Source organism: Aristolochia californica, unplaced genomic scaffold (genome assembly GCF_029961685.1).
Source record: "Aristolochia californica isolate CCGP_79_NKW_82.1479 unplaced genomic scaffold, dmAriCali1.0.hap1 SCAF_12, whole genome shotgun sequence".
Classification (NCBI taxonomy): domain Eukaryota; kingdom Viridiplantae; phylum Streptophyta; class Magnoliopsida; order Piperales; family Aristolochiaceae; genus Aristolochia; species Aristolochia californica.
This window is the reverse complement of record NW_027181793.1, coordinates 8,733,510-8,757,231: the sequence shown is the minus strand read 5'-3', so window position 1 is coordinate 8,757,231 and position 23,722 is coordinate 8,733,510. Positions and strand designations below refer to the sequence as shown.

Here is a 23,722-nt window from a genome sequence, read left to right as displayed (position 1 = left end):
CCATGTCAGGAAAACTATGGCATCAACATGTGCCTCTTGTTATCTAGTGACCAAGGAGGCACCCTCCCCCTTCCTTGACTGACCTGACCTATTCCTTTTTATTGGAAACTAAGAGTCCCTTCTTGCAACATCCAGAGGTAGAAGGTTGAAAAATGGACACGTCTTTATTTATATACTAAGTTTATTGAGTATAAGTATAAAAAATTAAGGGTGAGATGATACCGTAGTTATAGGTCATTAAATACACCCAAATTCTATTAAGGGAATTAAGTGTAGTTTCACACATGATGAAATCAATTTCCAAATTTAGCACTGGAAAATGTAATCAACTTAGTTTCGATTTATCAAATAAAGTTTTTCTTTTGTACAAGTGATTTATAGAAGTGACAATGCTAATGCTTACAAACAAACAGGATGACGAGATTCGACTCGTTTAATTTCATCTTTTAACGAGGGAAAAGACACTGGACATATAAGTCTAGCGAAGTTATCTGCACCCAAGCTTTCTTTGTTAAAAAAACAAAATACCACCTTTAACTGCCATATTCACAGCCCTTTATCTTCATTTTATTATCTATAATTAATATAAATTGAAAAAAGTACTAATGTGAGCATAAATTATGCAAACATAAAAAATAAAAATAAAAAATAAAAACTAAAAACTTTGCCAATAGATTTACATGTATTTCGTTTAAAAATAGGGATCCACCTAGCCTGCATGGAATTACGCTCCAGATAATATTCTAACATTAGATGTGCTTCTAAAGGAAAACTTGGTAATGGTCATCCACTTTGGCTGAACCATTGTTCTACCTGTTTCTTTCCCCGTGGTTACTTTTTCACAAATATATACTGAAACTCATGGTAGAAAACGTAAAAGACGACGAGTCAACCCAGGGAACCTTTAATCGAAATAGAAGCATCTCTAGAGAACCTTTTGCAGGGACTTGGGTCAAGGGATTTATCCTGACGGAAGACTAGATTCCATTTCAGCTGCCCTTGCTTGCTTCTACTATCCCTCACACACATCAGCAAATCCTCGTCATTCAGAGAGGCAGCAGCTCGTTGCACCAGCAAGACCAGTTGAAGAACATTGACAGAAAATTTTTCAATAGGATAGAAATAGCACTGTTTGCAGTGACTCAACGTCATTGCAGTCCTCTGCAGTAGACCTTCCATGAATTTGAATCATGCCACTGCACTTGCAATAAAATAATCTATGAAGTAATTTAGCTACAGAAGTTAAAGAATATTCATTGAGAGAAGCAATATACATATGCCACCTTCCAACAACAGTCCCCTATAAAAGAATTTGGCTGAAAAAAGAAAAGAAAAATAGAACTTAGTGTGTCAGACAGGAATCTTTGACAGTCGACACCACATAAAAATTGAATTTTCCCCTCATGAATAAAATAACATTGCCAAACCTGCCATTTTCCCCCAGCCAACAAACAAAAAGAACTTTACACCTATATAAACAGGTTAGCCTCTCCCCACTTAGTTCAGTCTGTTGTTTGGTTAATAAGGAGAAAGGTTAGAACTGGAATCCTCCGCCAAATCCTACTACGCACAGACAAATAACGAAAATATAAAGAGGCTCCAAAGCTATAAAAAGACGAAAGGGTTCTTGATAGTGCTGCATACCTGACATTTTAGGTGATTTCAACCCCTATGGCATGCGTCAAAAAATGCTTTATGTAGCAGATGGCTTCTCTTTGGCATGCTCACTTGAATTACTATCGATGTCATGGCCAACAAGACTGTCAGAGAGCTGTGACTGAGTTGCCAACGATTCTAATCTGAAACCCCCATCCAATACCAAGTTGTCCAATTGAGTTACCAGCATGGTTTCAGTAGGCAGTGAAGAGTTTACAGAGCCATCAGCAGCATTTTGAGCCACTCCACTGGATCTTCTGATCTTGTCGTCCTGGACCAAATAAGATGGCCATTTCGATTCATTTCGTATTCAAATAATAAAATTTTCCTATGAGAACTGCTTCAAATGGAAAAATCTGCAATCACACCTGGACTTCTATACGAGTTGATAGCTCCAATGCTTTCAGAATCAAGCTAATATCTTCAGTCATAGCCTTAACCTGAAAGATTAAACATAAAAAACTTGATTGGACCTTCAGCAGTAGGAGGGCACTTTAATCAATTGAAAGGAAGCACCATTTCCACAGCTGAAACATGGCATTTTACTAGGGTATTAATGAGGCAGCAGCTATGTAAGCCAAGACAGAATGCAACAAAACGCATTTGAGCACAATGTTGAAGGTTGCTGAGTTTATTAATTCATAAGCGTCAATCTTGTTCTGTTCTTAAGCATATTCAGAAGACGGAAAAGAAAATAACAAACCTTAAGCATTAGTGTCAAGAATATTTTCCATTTATTTTGGAAAAAAGATAATAACAATAATAATTAGTCACGGTAAAGACCACGTAGATGACCAATCAAATGAGAAACTACTGAGGACAAACAAAGACAAAAGGCTACAGAGACATAACAAAGAAGAACAAAAATAGCATCCCCTCAACAAATCTGTAGACGGTGTAAGGGGGGCTTAACAAGGAACTGTAAACAAGCCATTACAAGAGATTCCTAAAAAATTAAGAAGACCAAATAGTCCAGGTTGTTACAAGGTGGGACCCACCATGATCACGTGAAGTGGCATGATGAGTCATCACACGAGCTGGAATCCTAATCACATGAGTTGGAAGATTTGGCAATTTTCCTTGACTAATGTAATCGATTTATCTTCCCTTGATTTATGTAGATTTGGATAATCATGATCGATGTACTTAGGGATATTAGAGATCCTATCTTATCTCTTAATATGTAACTGAAATAGTATAAATAGGGGTCTCGGTTGAAGGATTCAATCAAGCTCTCCACTTCTCAACTCATGAAGAATTTCTCTCTAGCCAAAATTTGTTTTCTCTTTTCTCTTCTCTCATCTCTTCCCGAGCTCTCTCTCTCTCTCTCTCTCTCTTTACTCTTTTTCTTCTCCCTCTCTCATCTTGCTCGAGGTTTCAATCATGGGGTGGGTCCTAAATTCAACACAAATAAATTAGTTTTTTAAAGCTTGCAGAAAAATATCAAATCAAATCAACATAATATCAAACCAAAGGTAACCAAGCTCATGGTAATAATTGTTCAATCAGGATCGAGCCATGCAGGCAATTCCTAACTAAGAATAAAAAGCATAGGAAGTAATAAAAAACAGCAAGTGAAAATAATGTCCTCCCTGTCCCTGTCCCTCTCTGTTCAAACTGAGGGAGGACCACCAATCTCCACCTCTTTCTCAGCAGGGGAAGTTGGCAGCTTTTCCCTCTTCCCCTTTTGCAATGAGCATGTCAAAGAAGGGTATGCCTCTCTCAATTCCATCTCTCTTTTTCTGCAGAAGGGCCCTAAATCCCTCTCCCTCCCCTCTCTCATCACACTGGGAGGGAGGGAAGAGGTTTGTTCTTATTTTAAGGAATGTTACTATTAATTGTAAATACATTAATGAAGAGTTTTTTGTCCATTTCCAGTACAAAGAGAGGCTAAGTGTGCGATCAATATGATTTTTGAAAACAAAGGAATTTCCAGGGGGGGTGAAGAGTAACTTTGATATTTAACCCAGAGGTGAGAGTAATTAAGCCAAAACAAAATGACCAACAATATAATCTAACACCATTTATATGCAGTAAGTTCACTAATTAATGCTTCCACTAACTACAGTCACTGCTACAATCTTCCATTGAGTGTTACAAACCATTTAACCAATTTAAACACATGAAAATCCTAAAACTTATAACAAGAGTTCAAAATATATTAGTTCTACAAAATCCAATTCAAACTAGACATGGAAAAGCATTTTCAAAAAAAGAATAAAGCTCTGCTCTGCATCACCCATTTCAGAATTATTGGGGAGAAGGGAGTTTCTGTATTTGGAATTACTGTAACATTGGAATTCAATATCAACAGTAATTCTAGTATCAGTGTCTTGAATTAGATGTGGAAATATTTCTACAAGATCCCAATTTGAAAATATTTTCTAGAAAGCCCCAATTTTTCCAGCAACTGCAGAATTCAATTTAGTTCTACAAGAACTGAAAAAGAATTCCTTATAGAAGAGAAATAAGAGGGAACAAATAAAAAAATAAAAGTGAAAACAGGAGAGGGCCAGTCAGTTTCCTTCATTAGACTGAACAATGGCAGCCAGTGCTCTCCTCCTCCCTACTGACGAAAACTGGAGGGCCACCACTCTCCCGACATGAGGGTGGCATGCGCCTTCCTCCCAAGCAAGCAATGAGGGGGCCAACCTCATCCTTCTTCTATTTCACAATATATTTTATTTTTACTTGAATTGGCATATTATTTAGTTAATATAAATTAAAATTATAGTTTTATCTTTATTTAAACTAAATTATTGATAATTCTTCATATTATCATATATTTTAAAATTTTACATAACCTTTTTTAATAAATATGAAAATAACTAAGTTTTATTTTTTCAAAAATGGATAATAACTTGTTATTGTCACAAAATATTCAGTTGTATGACAAAGATAATTTAAATTAAACTATTTATTGAGAAATATAATATAGGGTTATAAACCCAACCCCTTGTCCATGCCACACATATACAAGACCCAGCATAGGATCGGCTCAACTAGCAAACCAGTCAACCAGGCCAGTCAGCCTGACACACACAAGAATGTTTCTCTTCTGTTTGATGAAGAGGAGGGCACAACCAACCCACCTCCCAAATAGAGGGGGAGGAGAGAGACAGCAGCCCTCTTTTCCCCCTATTCCATCTAGACAGGGAAGGAATCCTTCGGCCTCCTCGCCATCGTGCGACAACAGGGAAGCTTGAGATTTCCTCCACAAAAACAAGGCTAGGGGAGGACGGCAAGCAGGCCTAAGAATTCCTCTGTCATAAAAACAAAGGGAGGGGAGTCCCCTTCTTCTAACAATGACCCCTTCCCCTACCGATAAAAGAGGAAAGAGGCAGGGCATCCCTCCCCCTCCCCCAAATGCATATTGGGCAAACAAGCTTCCTACCGAGCTGTTTTTTTCCTTTTCGCTTTTAAACCTCATTGAAAACCAAAATGGCATCATTATGACATCATACAAATCAACCAGCAGTCATAGCCGGTTGGCTCAAACCAAGTCAATGACCAGGGCAGTTTTTATAATATAATTTAATGTTTTATTCTTAACATTAATTTCAAATAATTAATTAAATAACTATATTATATAAATGTTTAAATTATTATATATTATGCTAAATTTAAATCAGATAATAATAACTCTTTTAGGAAGTGTGGATAAAATAATTTTTATTAACAAAAATATTAATTATTTTTTGTGATAAAGTGACTTTTTTTTAGAGAAATGGATCAATTATTAGGAAAACAAAAGAGATACAAAACCTGCTAGAGGAGGCCTCCCTTTACAACAAGAGATTGGAGGGAGGCTCCCTACTGACAAGCAAGTCAGCTAAGGAATTAGCTGAACAAGAAAGAGTCTAAGACTTTTTTATACCATAAGTGGAGGAGCAAACCTTATACCTTCAATCCCTCCTCAAATATCATATCAAACTCTTCCTTGCTACAAGCCTGACTGGCACTCTAAGCCAACTTTTTTGGAATCCGGTAAGAGAATTTGTTCAACCGAGTCGAAAAAGAAGCACCTTGCCCATATTGATACCCCGAAAAAAGTTATTTCAGTTGCATATCGGTATCTATACACCTCTATTTTGGTTTGATAGCACCAGAGCCAACAGAGAGAAGCAACTATCTTACTTGATCACCCATGTATCAAAGGTAATGGAATCAAATTCCTTTATCAATAGAACATGTCAAGTTGGGTCCAAGGCCCATCCCAAAATGACTAGCCAAACTTAGAACACCTCTTACCCAACTAATAAACTCAAGATCTTTGTACTCACTAATCCATGTGGAACTATTTCTTAACACTTCCCCCCACATGTAGGCCCTCTTTTGTGGCTCTACAAGTGGATAGTTTTAGGTGTAGGCCCTCTTTTGTGGCTCTACAAGTGGATAGTTCAGGTGTAAGCCCTCTTTTGTGGCTCTACAAGAGGATAGTTTAGGTGTAGGCCCACATATGAGTACCTACTCTGATACCATGTGAAGTTGGGTCCAAGGCTCATTCCAAAATGACTAGCCAACTTAGGAAACTTCTTACCCAACTAATAAACTCAAAATCTTTGTACTCACTAATCCATGTGGGACTATTCCTTAAAAGAACAGATCGGCCACAAACATTGAAGAAGAGAAACAATTTCAGAAATTTGATGAAAGATAGTCCAATGTCTCCAAGGCGGGACATAAAGGAAGAGCACCCTGATAACCACTTGCAAGTCTCATTCAATGATGAGGGGACCACTTAGGTGATCATGGAAGATGATGAGACCCAGAAGAAGAGCGAAGAGCTCAGCTGAGGTAAAATCAGAAATACACATCGATCCAGCATAGGAGATAAGAATGGTTCCATCAGCATCTCAGAAAGCTCCATCGAATCCAGTAATACCTGGATTTCCACAAGCGCTCCCTCAAAGTTTAGTTCAACCGAACTAAGCCAAGGTCTCCAAGTGATGTTAGCAAGAGGACACGGAGGGGCAGACATATTTGCAATGGCACACCAATTTGTGCAAAGAGAGGTGCCTGAAAGGCTGATGAACTCTTTTGTGGTATGGAGCCATGAGGAGACGTGACCAATGATGATGCTTTTGACCTCCTCCACATTGCAAATTTTGAAATTAAACATTTTGTTGTTTTGCTCCCACACCACCAATCAATCCAAAAATTCAAATTGAAACCGTCGCCAAGAAAAAAAGGGCTAGCGGATCCAAAAGTCAAGAACAGGTGGAACATGGATCTCCAAATGGGTGACAAGAAATGTCGTCTGGCTATAGCGATCCACCTCGCCCCAGTCAACTATAGGTTAGCAGCAACCATGGGCTGCCAAATAGACTCGGTGGCAATATTGAGCTTCCAGAACCATTTTAGAAGGAAGGCATGGCCCATCTCCAAAGTGCTCCTGATACCGAGCCCACCAAGGTGCTTGGGCTAGCAAACATCTTTCCAAATGACCAAGTGGGTATTTAAACTCATTACTAGCACCCCGCCATAAGAATTACCGCTTATCTGGTCAATTTTGCAACAGATGGCAACAGGACACGGCAAGAAAGACGGGAATTAGCTCCATCTTTACGAAGATATTTCGGAGAAAGTCCTCAATCGGGTAGGATCCGACCATTGGCCCATTCTATTATCCACCTCTTGTGGACAATGGGGTCCACCCCCATTCAGATTTGAAAAAATTTGGCTCTCGGATCCTGACTTTGATGTGCTCTTGAAAGATTGGTGGTCAAATCTTCTAGATTGGGGTCGACTAGAGTGGTCTCTTCCGATAAAGCTCAAATCCCTAAAAAAGAAACTTAAGGATTGGTCCTTCCGCAAATCTGCCAAAGAAAAAATCCACTCTTCTCTCCCGCATTGCTAGCTGGACTCTTCGGAAGAACAAAGGTCCTTGTCTCCATCTGAATTCTCTTCTCACCTTTCTCTTCAAAGGAAGCTGCAAGCTCTCCTTGTTCAGGAAAGAATCAGTTGGAAACAAATAGCCCGCTTTAAATGGTTAATAGAAGGAGATGTCAATACAAAGTTTTTTCACTCCCTCGCATCAACGAGGAGGAGATCTAACCGAATTACCTCCTTATGTATCAATAATGAGGTAACGTCAGATCGGACCCAAATTACTAATGAGCTGCTCAGTTTTTTCACAAATCTATATACTGATGATGTTATTAACTGGCCCAAAGTCCAGCAGCTTCATTTCGGGCAGCTTCCCATCTCTGCCTCATCTATCCGCGAAGCCCCTTTCTCCCAAAAGGAAATTGAGAAGGCAATCTTAGGCATGGCTCGTGATCGGGCTCCAGGACCCGATGGTTTTAATGGTGAATTCTACCACCGTGCTTGGCCGATTATCAAGGGAGATATTTATAAAATGGTTGAAGGCTTCTTCATGACTGGCATCTCCTTCCTCAGCATGGGAGCTTCTTTTATCTCTCTAATCCCCAAGAAGAGAAATGTCGAGACCCTGGTGACTTTCGTCCTATCAGCCTGATTTCAAGTTCATACAAGATCATTGCTAGACTCCTCGCAAACAGACTCAAAATAGTTCTCCCACTTGTTATTAGCCATGGCCAGAGTACTTTCTTGAAGGGCAGAAACATCTAGGACTCGGCTATGGCGGCGCACGAGTTGTTTGATAAATTTTCTCGCTCGAAGGATCCAATCTTTATTCTTAAGCTGGATTTAGAAAAGGCATTTGACCGGGTAAATTGGAGTCTACTGGATGACATTATGAGTAGGATGGGCTTTGGAGATCGTTGGAGATATTGGATTAGGAGCTGTTTGTCTTCCGCCTCCGTACTCTCTTATCTTAAATGAAACAGATTGTGGATGCTTCAAGGAATCTAGAGGATTGAGATAGGGTGACCCTCTTTCCCCTCTTCTTTTCAACATTGTGGCGGAATTTCTTTCTGCTATGCTAGTCTCGGCCAAAGAATGTGGATGGTTGCATCCAACTAGCAGCTCTTCAGCTTTCAACATTCCGGTGCTTCAATATGCGGACGACACTTTGATTTTTGGTGCAGGAATGCTAGACAACATAAAAAAAGTAAAGGCAGTTTTGGGGCTCTTTGAAATCTGCTCAAGTCAGAAAGTCAATTGGAGGAAAACTTCTTTGATTGGATTCAATATCAACCCAAACTCTCTCTCAGAAATGGCAGAGGTGCTTGGGTGTGTAATCCCATCCACCCCTTGCACTTACCTTGGCCTCCCTCTGTTCACTAGTTGTATATGCAAAGATCTTTGGATTCCAGTCATAGAGAAGATGGAATTACGTCTTGCATCATGGAAGGGTCGCCTGCTTAGGAAGGCAGGAAGGTTGACTCTATTTAAATCATGTATCGCTGGCATCCCAAACTATTATCTCTCGTTCATGCCTTGCCCAGCTTCTATTTGTCAGCAGCTTGATAACATGAAGAAACGTTTTCTTTGAAGAGGGAATAGCCCGGATTTCAAGTACCATTTGGTCAACTGGGAGGAAGTTTGCCTTCCAAAAAATTTTGGAGGTCTCGGAATTCGGCTCTCCAAAGACATGAATCAGGCTTTACTCCTTAAATGGATTTGGCGACTCAATTCATCAGCTCCAAACCTTTGGAAAAATATGGTGCTTTCAAAGCTCGGCATCTCCTCAAAATGGTGGATAAATGGGGAAAACAGAAGGAATTTATCTCCTATATGGTGGTCGCTTTATCTCTTGACTCCTACATTCTCAGCAACAGTCGAATTTATGTGGGAGATGGCCATCATATCAGATTTTGGGAAGATTTATGGTTGGGGGATATGCCTCTTCAGTGCACTTTTCCTAGCCTCCACAGTATTTCAAGATTGAGGAATAGTAACATTAGTGAAGTTGCTAATAATGGGGGATGGAACATTCAGCCTCGTCGTGGCTTATCTGATTTAGAAAGTCTTGAAGCCAGTCAACTGTTGGACACTTTGCAGTCAACCAGAATCCAAGCTAACAAATCAGACAAGCTAATCTGGTGGCCAGATAAAAGTGGCTCCTTCTCTATCAGATCCGCCTATCTTGTTATTCGAGGAGAGATCACTCGGGGTCCCAAACATGCTATGGAATTCAATTGGCGTCTTAGTGCCCCTCCCCCCCCAAAAAAACAAAATTCTTCATGTGGAGTGCTTGCCGTAATAAGATTCTCTCTGCTGACAACCTCAAAATTTGTGGCAACCGCGGAGTTGACCCCAGTTGCCCCTTCTGCCATGCACAGGAAGAAATTGTAAGCCACCTGCTCTTTTTGTGCCCTTTCTCTTGGGGGATTTGGACTCGATTCTTAACAAAATTGGGCTCCAACTCTGCTTCCCTGAGGATTTGTCAGCCACCTGCCGTATGCTTGCTGGAACTCCTATCCCCGGTATAGGGAAACTGATGATCTCTGCTATATCCGCATTCATCCCGTGGGGTCTTTGGCTGGAGCGAAATCAACGAAGATTCAATGCCAAACCCAGCACTCAAGATAGAGTTATTGAAACCATCTCAGGCAGTATTGCTACTTGGCTTCACTCAAGAAAGGCCTTCTCCCCGTTCTCTGGAACATCCATCAGGGATAATTGGAGAAGCTTAACCCAACTCCACCTCTCCTCGAAGCCTCCTGTCATATGCGAATGGACCCCGCCTCCTACTGGAGTCCTTAAGCTGAATTTCGACGGCTCTTCTCTTGGTAACCCTGGCTTAGCTGGGTTTGGTGGCGTGATCCGGGACTCTCTTGGGAACCAGATCGTCTCTTTCTCCGAGCCCCTTGGTATTGCAAACTCCACAATGGCTGAACTCCAAAGCGTCCTCAATGGGCTTCGTGTTTTTCGTGATCATTGCTCCGGACCTGTCCTGATCAAGGGAGACTCTAAGGTGGTGATCGGTTGGTGCCAGCATGCCTCTACTGCTCTGTGGCATCACTGGGATGCTTTTTTTGAAGTTTTGGATATTGTAAATCTCTTGGAGTGTTTCTGGTCTCTCATTTCGAGATCAGCAAATTTTGTGGCTGATGCTCTAGCCCTTGCAAGGAGCCACCTTGCAATCTCTTGTTTTCAGGAGTTAGCTCCTTTTGTTTCTCTTAATAAATTTCACATTTCATAAAAAAAAAGAGGTAATAATTAGGGATTCCAGCAATACAAGAGTTAAGAAGAGTAAGTCTTCCCGTCTTCGAGAGAAGTTGGCCCTTCTAGGTGGACAGGCGGTGCTCAAGTCTCTCAATAACCGGGGCCCAAAGGTTCATCTGAGGTTTGCTATCAATCAAAGGAAGGCCAAGGTAGGTAGAGGGGAGTGATATAAAACTGCATCCGAGGGTATCTGCCATAGTCTGAGGGAGATCCGGATGGATGTAAAGCCCCAAGATAGCAGTCTTCCCCCAGTTAAGCTTTTGTCCCAAGGTGAGCTCAAAGAGCCCAATGAGTGCTTTAAGACAAATAACTTGCTCGAAAGAGCCAACGACAACTTAGCAAATTGTAGAAGAGAGATGTCAAATTCTCTCTGGTTGGAGATAGAGTTGTGCCAACCCCCAAGTCCTTGGCAGAAAGGATCATAGAGGATAAGTATTCAGCAACAGATTGAATAGGAGAGGGGAGAGGGGTCCACCCTGACGAAGTCCTTTGGAGCCACGGAAATACCCACAAACAGTGCCATAGAGAAGGAGTGAGTACGAAGTAGAGGAGATGCAGCTACGTATCCAAAATCTCCAACGGTGTCCAAAGTTCATACGGTCCAAAATCTCATCAAGAAGAGACCAGCTGACCCGATCAAAAGCCTTCTCAAGGTCGAGTTTGATGATGAAGCATGAGAGGCCAGATTTTGAGAGATGGCTGAGAAGCTCATGAGCAGCCATGGTAGAATCCAAAATATCTCTTCCCCTAACGAAGGCACTTTGCCCACGATGAGTGACCACTGGAAGAACCACCTTGAGCCTATGGGCGAGGATGTGGGCAATGGCACGATCGGTGAGGAGGCCAAGTACCGCGTCTTCAATCTCCCGCTCAAAAAAAGGAAGCTCCAGAAAGGCGGCCAAAGTGGGAGAGATTGAAGATAATTGAATGTCTAGAAATCTCGGTCGGGAGTGACACTCCGAGGTATATAGGCCTGCAAAGAAGCTTATTAATGCATTAGTAATGAAGGCTCTATCCGAAGTGACTTCGTTGCCAACAACCAAGGAAGTCACTCAATAAGTCCTCCGACGAGCCGAGGCAATGGCATGGAAGAATTTTGTATTAACGTCTCCTTCGGCGAGCCATTTGAATTTGGCTCTTTGCTTCCAATGCATGCGCTCATTATAGATAAGAGATTAAAAATTGTTCTTAAGGAGAACACAATTAGAAAACTCAGTGGGTGAGAGCAACTTTGCTCTTCAAGGGAATCTAGGTCGGCAATTTGAGATTGGAGAGAAGTCTTCTCATTATTGGCACATAGGCGACAATCCGGGGACTAAACTTTTAGCTAGCTCTTAAGCAACTGCTGTTTACGAGGGAAAACCCAGCCATCATAGTAGGTACCATTTAATTCAGACCACCAGGTTTTGATGCATTCATCAAAATTCTTTTCAAACAGTCAAACATTGTCAAACAGGAATAAGGGGGACCCCATTAGTGTTGATTTGGATGGGCCAATGATCAAAGCCAACACGATTAAGGACTGAACTGTGAGTATCTTCATAAAGTCTCAACTAGTAACTGATGGTGAAAAAGCGGTCCAGTCTGGAGAGAATAGGCGATTGGTGCCCATTTGACCAAGTAAAAGATTTACCAGAAAGGTTAATCTCCTCCAACTCACATCCACCAATAAAGTCCGCAAAGCAATGCATGTTAGAGGTTATTAAAGTGGTCTGAGGGAATTTCTCGTTGCAAAAGCAAATAGCGTTAAAATCTCCAACAATGAGCCATGGGAGCTACCATTTTTGAATGAGATCAAATAGTTCATCCCAAAATAAGCGCCTTTCATGCTAGCAGGTGGGTCCATAGACTCCAGCAAGCCCCCAAGAAAGACCCGAAGTCAAGTCACGCAACATAAGCCCAACGGAATAGATACCAATAGTGTAATCCAGCATGTCAATAGTGTTGGAATTCCAAAACATTAAAATGCCACCAGAAAGCCCAGTAGCATTAACAGCTTTCCATTCAAGAGTGCCACATGCCTAGAGATCGTGGGCGAGGGAATCATTCATGTTTTAACATTTTGTTTCTTGAAGGATTACAATTGATGGTTTACAATTGGGGGCTGATAAGCTCCACACTGGTCAATTTCCAATGAAGATCACGGTTGACAATGAAGTGTTTTGGATCTTGGTCCCCTTCGATGATCTCTGGGAAGATTGTTGGAGGACCGCCAGTGGCCAGAAGCAGGTCAGAACCCCCCCAACTCACCCCACTGATCTCTTGGAGGTAACTCACTTGACCAGGCCTGATCCCTGCTCAACCCGCAATCTAACTCAGCCCCCAGCACCGTTTTCCGCCTCTCTGACCACCCTCTACCCCTCTCTGCACCCTCCAACACCCCTCCAATTCAAATTTAAAGCAACCTTCAGAAAGCAAACATCCCCCTATCAGACATTTCAATGCCTCTAAAATCTGTCAGTAGCATTTTACAAGCATGCCCCTCGGACAGAAACCAGCACCCACCCCCTCCTCGCACCATTTTTAGCCTTTCACATGTAGAACTTTCTCTACCCGAAAGGCCTGCGACCTCACCACCTAATTCCTCAAACAACAATCACTTCCCGCCCACCCCCAACAGCTCCCTTCATAACGTCCCCCCCACCCCTCCCATATATAATCCTCCCGAGGTCTTTCCCCACTTTTGCCCACGTTTGGAAGGTGAGGAATTCTCCTTCTGCAACTGGTACCCCCAAGTTTCTCACCACCATCATGAGTCTGAACCAGACTCCATCAGCCTAACCACCGAACCGATTCACCGTGTCAACACCACTGCCCCCAGCAGACATGGATCCCCCCTTCCCCACCTCTGTTTGCTCACCCCCAAGCTGAAGTCCACTCTGATAGTGAATTCTCAAAACTCCACCCCCAGCCATCCCAGTCGAAGTCCAATGGTCACCTCTCATTCCGAACACCCTCCCCCCCCCCCCCCCCCCCCCCCCACACACACACACACACCATAGGCTACATATCAGAGACGTCGACGGTCCCAAACACCCGTCTTCACCCTCCTCCACCATGGGCTACATTTCAGAGACGCTGACGGTCCCAACATCACTTGTCAAGGTGACTCCAACACCTCTACCAATGAGCATACCCCCTCAGAACTTGGTAGAATTCCTTTTTTGCCACCTGACGAGCGGACCCATGAATTGATCGAGGCATTACACTCTGAAAGAAGCAAGTACGATGAGGGTACATGGAATCCCATGATGGAATTAGCCAAGAAATTGGGCATGGTTTATCAGGGTAATTTTTTGGGGGACGGACCCACTTCTGAAGTCACCAAAAACCGTCGACCATGATCACAATCTCATGGAATGTGCGCGGCATTGCAGGCCACAATACATTGCACGACAGAATTGTCAGCAACAAAAAGTTTTGTAGCCATCCAACGATCTCCAATGGAGCAAAATTTGACTAACCAATCACCAGGGCCTAGAAGTGAGAAAAGAGGTAGTTCAACATCAGCGCCTGGGCAAACCATCGTGATGCAGCAGAACCATGTTAGCAAGAGGTTTCAATGGTGGCAGCAGTAAGTTCAATGGTTGGCTATTGATTTCAGAGGTGGTGTTGGCTTGGAGGGGAGGAGATGGAATGGGCTAACGAAGGGGGATATTTTGGTAGTTTCCTGGTTTTGAACAGAGACAAGGAGGGAGGGGGATGGAGAGGAGAGCAGGAGTGTTGCTGGAGTTTAGATTCCGGGTGGGTGGTGGGGAAGCGGTCCCATCCGAAATTGGTGTTGGTGGTTTCTAGGATCAAGATGTGTGCCATGGTAATGCTTCCACAGTGTTGCACAATCCAGCAATCTCTAGAATTTTTCAGCAACCGGTGCCAAAGGTGAAGCAGAGTGGTCCAATCCAAAGCTCCTTTGTCGATGTTGCGCTGGTGTGGAGAGTAGCGGTGGCAGCTAGAAATTGATGGATGAAAGAATCGCAAGCCGTCAATGGGATAGAGGTGAAAGATCTCCTCTCACCATTGCGGATTGTGACATGAATACAAGGATCAGTCTTGCAAATGTTTCCTGCCAATTGTGAGGGTGGTGCGATCGTAAGAGAAGGGGTAGTCATCGGGGTTTAGGAGCGGCAAGTCTGGGTGGGTTTTGGTACACAGTGGTCTTCGACAGACAATCGTCCAATCTTCATCGTCTTCTTCTGTCTCAGCGGTTCTCGGAATGTTGTCTTGTATGCCAATGCAGCGATTCTGATTCTCTCCATTAGAATTCCAGCAAAGATTCGAACTAACTGAGCACAAAACCTCCCGACCACATCGATCAAGTCGTTCAAGGTCGTAGTCGGGGAAGGATCTCCGATCTCTTTTCACCCTGTTACTTATTTCTTCCGCACATCTGTCGCGGCACCGGCGAGGAGGTTGTTCGCTGGTGCTGCGCCTCCTGTCTTGGTCGTGTCTTTGATTAGAATCTCTTCCGCTCACATTGACGGTGACGGAATCCGACGGGCAACTGCAAGAAACCGAGCGAGCTCGACTCTCACGGCGGTGCTAGTGTCGCCCATCTCTCGTCGCTCTCTCTTGATCTCGCTCATCACTATAGTGAAAGACATGGTCTTCAAAAACAAAAAGGTTAATCCTTCAAAACTAGATATGAAGCAGGATCTGAATGATAGGATGATGCAACTTAGAAGCTACAGTTGGACTGTGAATAAATTCAGTAAAATAAAACTAAGAAAACAGAGGTGAAGAAGACAAGCTGCACCAGAAGTGTTCTGGCATTCTATTAGTTTCAATCTGAAAAACCAAGTTACAGGCTTGAACCCCATATTTATAAGCACATCCTAGAACTGAGTTCCCATTAAAACTCAAGTGTAGACTTGCTACCAAAATTACTAAAATAAACTTTCCAAAAACTAAACTAACTAATTAAAGTTCGATAATTGTATATCTCCTCTCCCTCCTACATTTTTATGCTATTTTCAACTAGTTTATCTCAAGCATAATCAAGCTACAAGAATGCGCCAGGCAGATTTCTTTTGTATTTTGATGACATGATTGATATTTATAGAAGCTCAATCATTACTTGATGCCACACACTAAGTGGTGCTATTTGGTTGGTTGATTCTCTAGCTAAAGTTGTTTAATAGGCAACATCTTGTTGTAGGCATTTGTTTTCCTATTTGATTATTCACCTTTCTTTTTTGTAAATCTTCTTTATGTAATCTTTTCCAGAGGAGTTCCCTTTAATGAAATCTCATTTGCATTGCTTTTAAAAAAAACAAAACCATATTCAAGCTGAGGGAACAGAAGCTGAGGCCAGAAAAAAAAAAAAAAAAAAAAACTAAGAGTTAACTAAAGTCAAAACGATTTTGTGAAAACAGAGTCATCTACTCAGTGGCAAGCAATGGCAGCACTGAAGGCAGCTCAAGATGGACATGTACTAGTTCACAATATGATAACTTAAACACCCTTATTTGTAACTCTGTTTTCGGTTTAAACTCTAAGACTAATGTTAGAAAAATACCCTTCATTTCTACAACTATAAATGAAGTTCAGTAACAAGTCAACAATTTTTTTACAGCATCCATAAAAATTTAACACCTCAAACCAAACAGAAACCATTTCCTTTCATACATGCACTTATACTTTACAACCTTAGATAACATATAATTGTGGTACTACAAATATTATTGTGGTACTCTCCCATCCGCCCCCTTGGCTATGAAACAAATCTAACGGAACCCATTCAACTGCTAATGTAAAGTTTCAGAATGAAGATCCCACACGGAGTGGCAATTTTATCAGATTACATGTTCGTTTACAATAGGGTATGGGGAAAAAATCCCTCAAGTATTTGGATAATGTACCCAATTAATAACGAATTATTAATCAAATACAGGTGGGAAGCATTCTATAATTTACCTGTTAACTTTTTATCCAAATAATTTGAAGATGTTTACATAACTATCTATTTACAAACTACCCTGTGACATTTTCAATGGCTATAATGTAAATGCTATGACAGAACACAAATTGTCTAAGATAATCACATAGAGAATTACAGGAAACATTATCAACATCACACTATAGAAACTAAGATATTCAAATGTTTCAAGTTTAAGTCATTTCTGTATACTTTTTACTACACATTCCTGAGGCTATTCCGCCCAATAGCAATCGGCAACTCTCAACTGGTGTTTCCAGATCTCTGTGTCCCTAGTACAGCATGGGACCTCAAGTTTAAAAGGCCACTAAATTATTAAAAAACTGGTGAATTAGTTCAATTACAACAGCAGAATGACACCACTGTTATGAAGAGGAAGGGACTGAAGTGATCATCTGGAGTGCTGAACTTTAGGTCAGTACACGACGGCATCACTCTCTTTTCTCTTACTAGCTCCCCCATTAGTCGAAATTCCTGACAGTGCAGCAACAGCCTAAAAGTTGATGAGCAAGCCAAAGTCATCCATTTTAATTTGGACAGCAGCTCATGGCAGAATTCTGATCTGTAATGAGCTAGGTAAAAGAAGCCAGAAAGTCATTAACACGCTGTCCAGACCATGTGAGCAGGTAGAAGAATTAGCAAACCAAATATTGTTGCATTGTTAATAAAATATAGAGGTTTAGGGAGCCACTACGAAGAAGTTCAGCATCAGCAGATATTTCCCTTTTAGCATAGAAGAACTCATCAATAATCAATCTGGTTCTTTCTCCAAGACAAGCCATAACCTCTGGAAGTTGTCTATTGTCACTGTCTTACAGCACCATCGGAAGAGGCAAAATGGAAGAACGCTTAAAGGATTGCAAAAGTCAGTAGGGAGGTTGTTGAATGTGTTACTCACTCTATTTTATCCAGGTCACATGGTATAGAGAACCCCCCACTCCAACACCAATTGGCTCAAGTTAACTTCAACGGAAGCTCCTTTGGTGACCTCACCCCAACAGGTACTAGTTGTATGGTGAGAAACAATGTTCAAATGGTTTCTCGCATTCTCCTGGTCCAGTAGGACGATGCAACTCATCTGAAGCGAAACCAAAGCATTTGTAACTTGAACCCAGCTCTTTTGACAGATTTTTTGTCAAGTGATCATAGAAGAAGATTCAAGACTCAGTCCCTTCTATAATTAGATTGTTGCAACAAGTTGTACGATGGTACACCTTTCAGGCTGCAAATAGTATTCTGAGACCTTGCGAAGGACATACTTTTCTTGTCACTATCTAGTGTTTGGGGAATTTGTCCCTCTTCCCTTGGAGACTTTAGGTTATACTCTCCCTCAATTTGTAGCAGCGCTAGTAACCAGCAGGTTTGCAAAGCATTCCCCTCCCCATGGCGACTCAGACCCATCTAGTGTTAGATTATTGTAACATGTTCTTTTTTACAAGTTATATGGCAGCCACCCTTTGGACTGCAAATAGTCTCTGGTAGACTTACAAAGGACATAATTTCACATCACTCTCTAGTGTTTTGGGAATTTATCTACCTTCTCTTGGAGTTAAGGCTGTAAACTATAAAGAAATGCAACCGAATAAGATATTCCATATACTGTTCCATTTATATTTGGTATATTGGTGTATAGTATTATTGGTACATTGAATAAGTTGTTCCATATACTGTTCATTTATCTGTTTAATCAGGTAAATAAATGGAATAATAACCAAACAACTTCTAAATTTATAAATCAAAAAAAGTATAAAAAATCATTATATTATGTACATAGAAGCCAAAGAACAATATTATTATAATATATAACAAAATCTTTAAAGGAATATTACACAATCCTTAGAAAAAAGACACTTCAATCATATTTTACATCAAATATACATATTTACTCACCATAAAAATTTATTGAAATACTCTTATATATAATTATAATTAGTTAATTAGATATGGAATAACCCTTGTCCATTTCCATTCCATGTAATAAACGGCAAATCAGTAATCAGGTAAAATTATCCAAATGCCTAATCGGGTAACAATTTTTATTCCGTTTTCATTCCATTTAATAACCGGTAAACCAGTAAAATTGAAACCCATACTTGGAGGCTCTAGGTGATGCCTCTCCCTCCTTAAAAATTTGTAAACTTTGTCTTTTAATAAAAATAACAAAACCACCAGTTCAACCAAAAAAAAGTAGGTTTTTTTCTTGTTGATTTACACATATCTTAAAGATTCATTTAATGCTATGCATCGTATAGATAACTTCCAATAATTACAAAATTATCTGAAAGGAAATTAGATGAATGAATGGAAACAGTGTAGCCATTACTCAACCTATTACGTGAGTATGATAGGAAATCCTTTTGTCTCATTTTTATTATTCACTCAAGAAAATCTTGATTTTTTATAAGAACTGGACATGAAGAAATTGAAAAAAAAAATGAATGAGTTTAAGCTGAATAGAAGGAAAATAAATAGCACTTACTGATCCCATTCTTATGTCCACAGCCCTAATCCCATACAATGGGAAAGTTACCTAAATGACATTTGGAAATTAGGAAACCGCACAAAATTCAACTATTCATTTTCTAAAAAGAAGAATTTTTTCCAAAAAATTGAAGGTAATCCAGATTGAATCTGTGAAGTAGATGAAATCCTTCAGGCTAGGACAGTAGCGCTTTGCTATCTGGTCAGTTAAATCATCAGTCATAACAACAGATCACCAAGTATTAACTCATCTGCTCAGCAAGAGTCAATTCATATCCCAACTAGGCATCTCCTTGTGGCTATTCCAATAAATACAAATAAAACTTACAAAGTCAGATAACTCTTGAAAATGTTGATCAATTGACAACACAAAAACATACACTATCTCATCATTTCATTATGCCATTTCTAGATTATCTCTGTAATGGTCAGTTAACTCATCAGTCACTAACAACAGATCATCAAGTATTAACTCATTTACTCAGTAAGAGTCTATTCCTATCCTAACCAGGCATCTCCTTGTAGCAATTCAAGTAAATAGAAATAAAATTTACAAAGTCAGATAACTCTTGAAAATGTTGATCAATTGACACAACAAAATTGTATGCTCATCACATCATTTCATTGGACTATTTCTAGATTACCTCAGTAATATTACGCAGTAAGGAATCCTTCAAGAGGATGAAAAATTAATACTAAAGTTGAAAAGTATAAAAAGAAAAACAGGTGCAAGCCTATTGGCAACACCATTGCACTTCTTTTTGCCCAAAGACGAAAAAAAGGTGTCCAAGTGTAATTCCTCATTTATAGACAGGAAGTATTACCAACCAAACATGAGACAATTAAGCTATCCCACTTCCATTAAATTGCCATGAATGCAGCATTAAGAAACTTACTCTTCTGAACCCTGCAATAAGATGGACAGACACCCAGCCTTGTTCATTCATCTGTCCTTTCAAGTATGTATCTTTGACTAAGTTTTCATCACTGCAATGTTGCACAGACAATATTATACAACAAAACAAATGCATAAGCACAAAGCTATTGAATGAATGTACTATTCAGAAGGCAATGATAATTGATTCTTTAAAACTACGAACTATGACAAGCAACAAACACATGAAATAAGACTGAGAAAAGGTATCGCATATCAAAGTATAAACTTCTTGAGCCAAAGATGGAAATTTGAAACTTCTACAAATTACCTGAAGTAATACTCAATTTGAGAGCGTAAGATTCGGCATAATTCAGCTTGGGATGCTGCAACAAATTGGCCTGGTGGAATAACAAGGGGAGGTTGAGATTGAGGATTACTCAGTGGAGGCTCAGAACTAACTGGCTGAGGTTGAGGCTGAGGATTAGTCGGTGAGGTTTGAGGTTGAGGATTAATAGTTGGAGTCACTGCTTGAGTTGTGAGAGGCGGACGAAGATTACTAGGTGGGACCCCTCTAATCATATGATTCATATCCATAAATGGTGGCAGAGTAAATTGCCAAGAATTATCTGCACAATTATGCAATAATTTTAAAACCTAAAACATGAAATAAACAATGTATATAAAGAAGTGAAGTTTAAGCTGTTTCTAGTCACCTGCAACATATGGGTGTTCACTAACATAGTTATATGGAAAGATGTAACCCGGAGGGGGAAGGGGCGCATTGTAGTAAGGAAAATTAATAGGAGTGTAAGGAGGTGGTGGTGGAGGACGGGGCATTAAAAACTGATGGGGGCCATTAGACAATCCTTGCAGTGGAGGATGGAAAGGAGGATGAAAATGTTTTAGGCGATTAGAATTGAACTCATGGAAACGATTTTGGTTTCTTTTGTTGGTCGAGTAGTGGTTATTGTTGTTGGTACTGTGATTGTTGTTGCTGTCATGGTTGAAAGATTCCTTTCCTCTCTGGTGCGGAGGATATCGAGGATTGTAATGGTGGGCTCGATGATGGTGGTAGGGTCTGGATGGGCGGGGTGGACCTGAATGAGGGCCCACCCCGCCAGTCTTCTTTTGATCAGAGATGGGGCCAGAATTTGAAGTAGTGATTGTAGCAGAGTTTGAAGAAGTGCTGTCACCATAAACCGTTGTTGTCTGGTTTTCAGAAGACGAAACAGTTGACAGGTTTTTCCCTGAAGAAGGAAAATGTTGATTATTCTCAACAAGGTCAGATGATGAATTGTTCAGACTCTCACTGGCTGATTCCAAACATGGAACACTCTGAGGAGTGATTGCAGTTTCTGCTGCGCACTTAAGAAGACAATCCTGAATCAAAAGAGTAAGACAAAAAATGAGTTCTTTTAAAACTACAGAAGAAAGAAAAAGAAGAAAAATCTTTAAAGCAAAACAAATGATGGCTCTTTGTACAAATGCACCTTATAAAACACTTAAGAATTTAAGAAAATACCATTTTCAGATAAATGGAAAAGAAAATTACTTCCGTGCCTTCTGTATTTCCAACTACATAAAAAATTAAATTATAAACATAAAACCATAGAGTAAAAGGTAAACATCTAGTTGGAGCTTCTTTTCTCAGTTCAGATGAGCTCCTTTAACCCCCAAGCCTCTAAACAAGTTTCTAAGCAACAAAGGACTAGACTTGAGCTTATCTGAAATTCAGACAATAGAGAAGTATGAACAAGCCTACCTGCTTCAGTTATTAGTGTTTTTATTCATTCCATTCAAATTTCCACCCTAGAAGAACGACTACTATCTTTCCTGCCCAACAGAAACATAGAAATAATGCCACACTAAAATAGAAAGGTACCCTTATACAAATACACATTGAGCTTAGGTTTTCAACATCTAATAATTGCATGTTAAAAAACATTTTTGGCATGAGCTTCAAACTTAAGAAAAAACACATAGCAATTCAGTTCAGAACTCAAAAAAGCTTTAAGGACACTATGGTTAGCACATGCTTGCCTGAGCTCAAACAAGCACATTTGACCTCATTTTAGAGCTTGAGCCTCAAACATATCATAATTCTAATATTAAAGTTGGACCAGTTTGTCCAAGTTCATACATGTTCTGCATATTTATCCTTTCCTGCTAATGTGTTTCTTAAAGTTTGTGAAAAGACACTTCCTTAAGTTTACATTGAAGAGTGTTGGTGGCAGGATAATGCAAAAAAGAGGATCATACACCTATGCAAAAAAGAGGATCATACACCTATGCAATCAAGTGTTCATTCTCATATCGGACACAAAAAGCAGTCAGTCATTAAATTCACATTAGAATTGAACAATCAATCTACAGGAAACTAATTGCATTCTCTTTGATGAGGGAACTTGGGTTATCTGCTTTCCTCTCGAATAGTAAGATCGCACACCCTGAAAGCACACTATATACGTTCTCTATATTTCTGGATTAAGGAACGAAAATCTGTCGAAGAACTAAAAATATAAAAATGTGAAAAACATAAGAAAATATAATAAGATAACGAAGAAACCACAACCAAATTAGAGAATAAAAAACAGCAGTACGGACAAAAAAGCATAAAAAGCATTAGAATGCACAAAACAAAAAACTACAACAATGATGAACAGTGAAAGGAAGAAAAACCTAGAAACTGAAAAGAAAAGAAAACCCCGAAAGCCCAAAACTGAAAAGCAAGGAAGAAGAATAAATAAATATATATATATATAGTAATACATATAAATATATTAATAATTAGACAGTGTACAAGATCATAGACTACCTGCTGGGTTGAGATCTTCTTAAAGGAATTGGAAAGCGCAGGCCAGGAAGACGCTCCCATTACAACCGGCACTTTCTCCTTCTCGCCCTCGACGGGTTTCTTCCAGACTGCGTTACCTCCGTTACTATTTCTCACACTCTCTATTCCGTCGCCGCCGCTGCCATTGTGAGCGGCGGAGCCGGACACTGTCTCATCAACCGACAGTGAAGAAGCACCACGAGACGACGAAGACGACGGAGAAGAAGTCGGTGATGACCTACCAATCATCCTCGCTTGCACCGAGCGTTTTCCTCTGTTTCTTCTCTTTCGTAGAGAAATAAAGAAGCTAAATATTGTTTTGGTATTGGGGTGAGAGCAAGAAGGAAAAATGGGGAGTTAGAAAGAGATCCATTGTGGGCCAAAAACGAAAGGAATCTCAAATTTTAATTTCCCCAAATCAGTTGCAATCGCAGGGGGACTCTTGACTGAGAAAACCATATGCTTGATTCCGTACTCTTGTCTAATTACGATTATGCCCCAGCGTGACAATGGTGACGAAGTATGTGAATAAGAACATTCCTGTAACTGAACTCGAGAGATCTACTAGAATTAGCAGACCACCACAGAGGTACTCCCCTGCACTAAATTATATTTTGTTAACTAATAAAAGTAAACCAGTATAAGCTGATGAATCAACCAGGTGGGAGTTGGTCATGCGGGACGAGATAAATTTGTTACAAGGTAGGACCCACCATGATCGCACGAGCTGGTGGGACCCACCATGATCGCACGAGCTGGTGGGACCCACCATGATCACGTGAGGTGGCATGATGAGTCATCACACGAGTTAGAATCCTTATCACATGAATTAGAAGATTTGGTA

At 40.4% G+C, this 23,722-nt stretch overlaps 1 protein-coding gene across 3 annotated transcripts; it reads right to left on the bottom strand.

Moving 5' to 3' along the window:
• Window positions 1-547: 547 nt before the first annotated feature.
• On the bottom strand, window positions 548-23,251 carry LOC137945861 (la-related protein 1B-like). Of its 3 annotated transcripts, none has more exons than XM_068791925.1 (7): window positions 22,861-23,251; window positions 20,759-21,425; window positions 20,374-20,671; window positions 20,065-20,155; window positions 2,025-2,096; window positions 1,645-1,927; window positions 548-1,196 (listed from the first exon to the last, which is right to left on the bottom strand). In XM_068791925.1, exons 1-6 carry the CDS (start codon window positions 23,125-23,127, stop codon window positions 1,694-1,696), a joined length of 1,629 nt encoding a protein of 542 aa, XP_068648026.1. In that variant the 5' UTR covers window positions 23,128-23,251; the 3' UTR covers window positions 548-1,196; window positions 1,645-1,693. The 3 variants fall into 3 exon arrangements, with proteins under 3 accessions (XP_068648026.1, XP_068648027.1, XP_068648028.1); XM_068791926.1 differs by lacking the exon at window positions 548-1,196 and adding an exon at window positions 1,228-1,563; XM_068791927.1 differs by lacking the exon at window positions 548-1,196 and adding an exon at window positions 1,228-1,560.
• Between the last annotated feature and the right edge of the window lie 471 nt (window positions 23,252-23,722).

What these genes read in the sequence shown, in the direction of transcription:
- LOC137945861 (XM_068791925.1), bottom strand. Translation starts at nt 23,127, where the DNA reads ATGATTGGTAGGTCATCACCGACTTCTTCTCCGTCGTCTTCGTCGTCT. An exon ending in TGAACACCCATATGTTGCAG is followed by an intron (nt 20,672 to 20,758) that starts GTGACTAGAAAC and finishes ATAATTGTGCAG; the next exon opens with ATAATTCTTGGCAATTTACT. An exon ending in CAACTCGTATAGAAGTCCAG is followed by an intron (nt 1,928 to 2,024) that starts GTGTGATTGCAG and finishes TATTTGGTCCAG; the next exon opens with GACGACAAGATCAGAAGATC.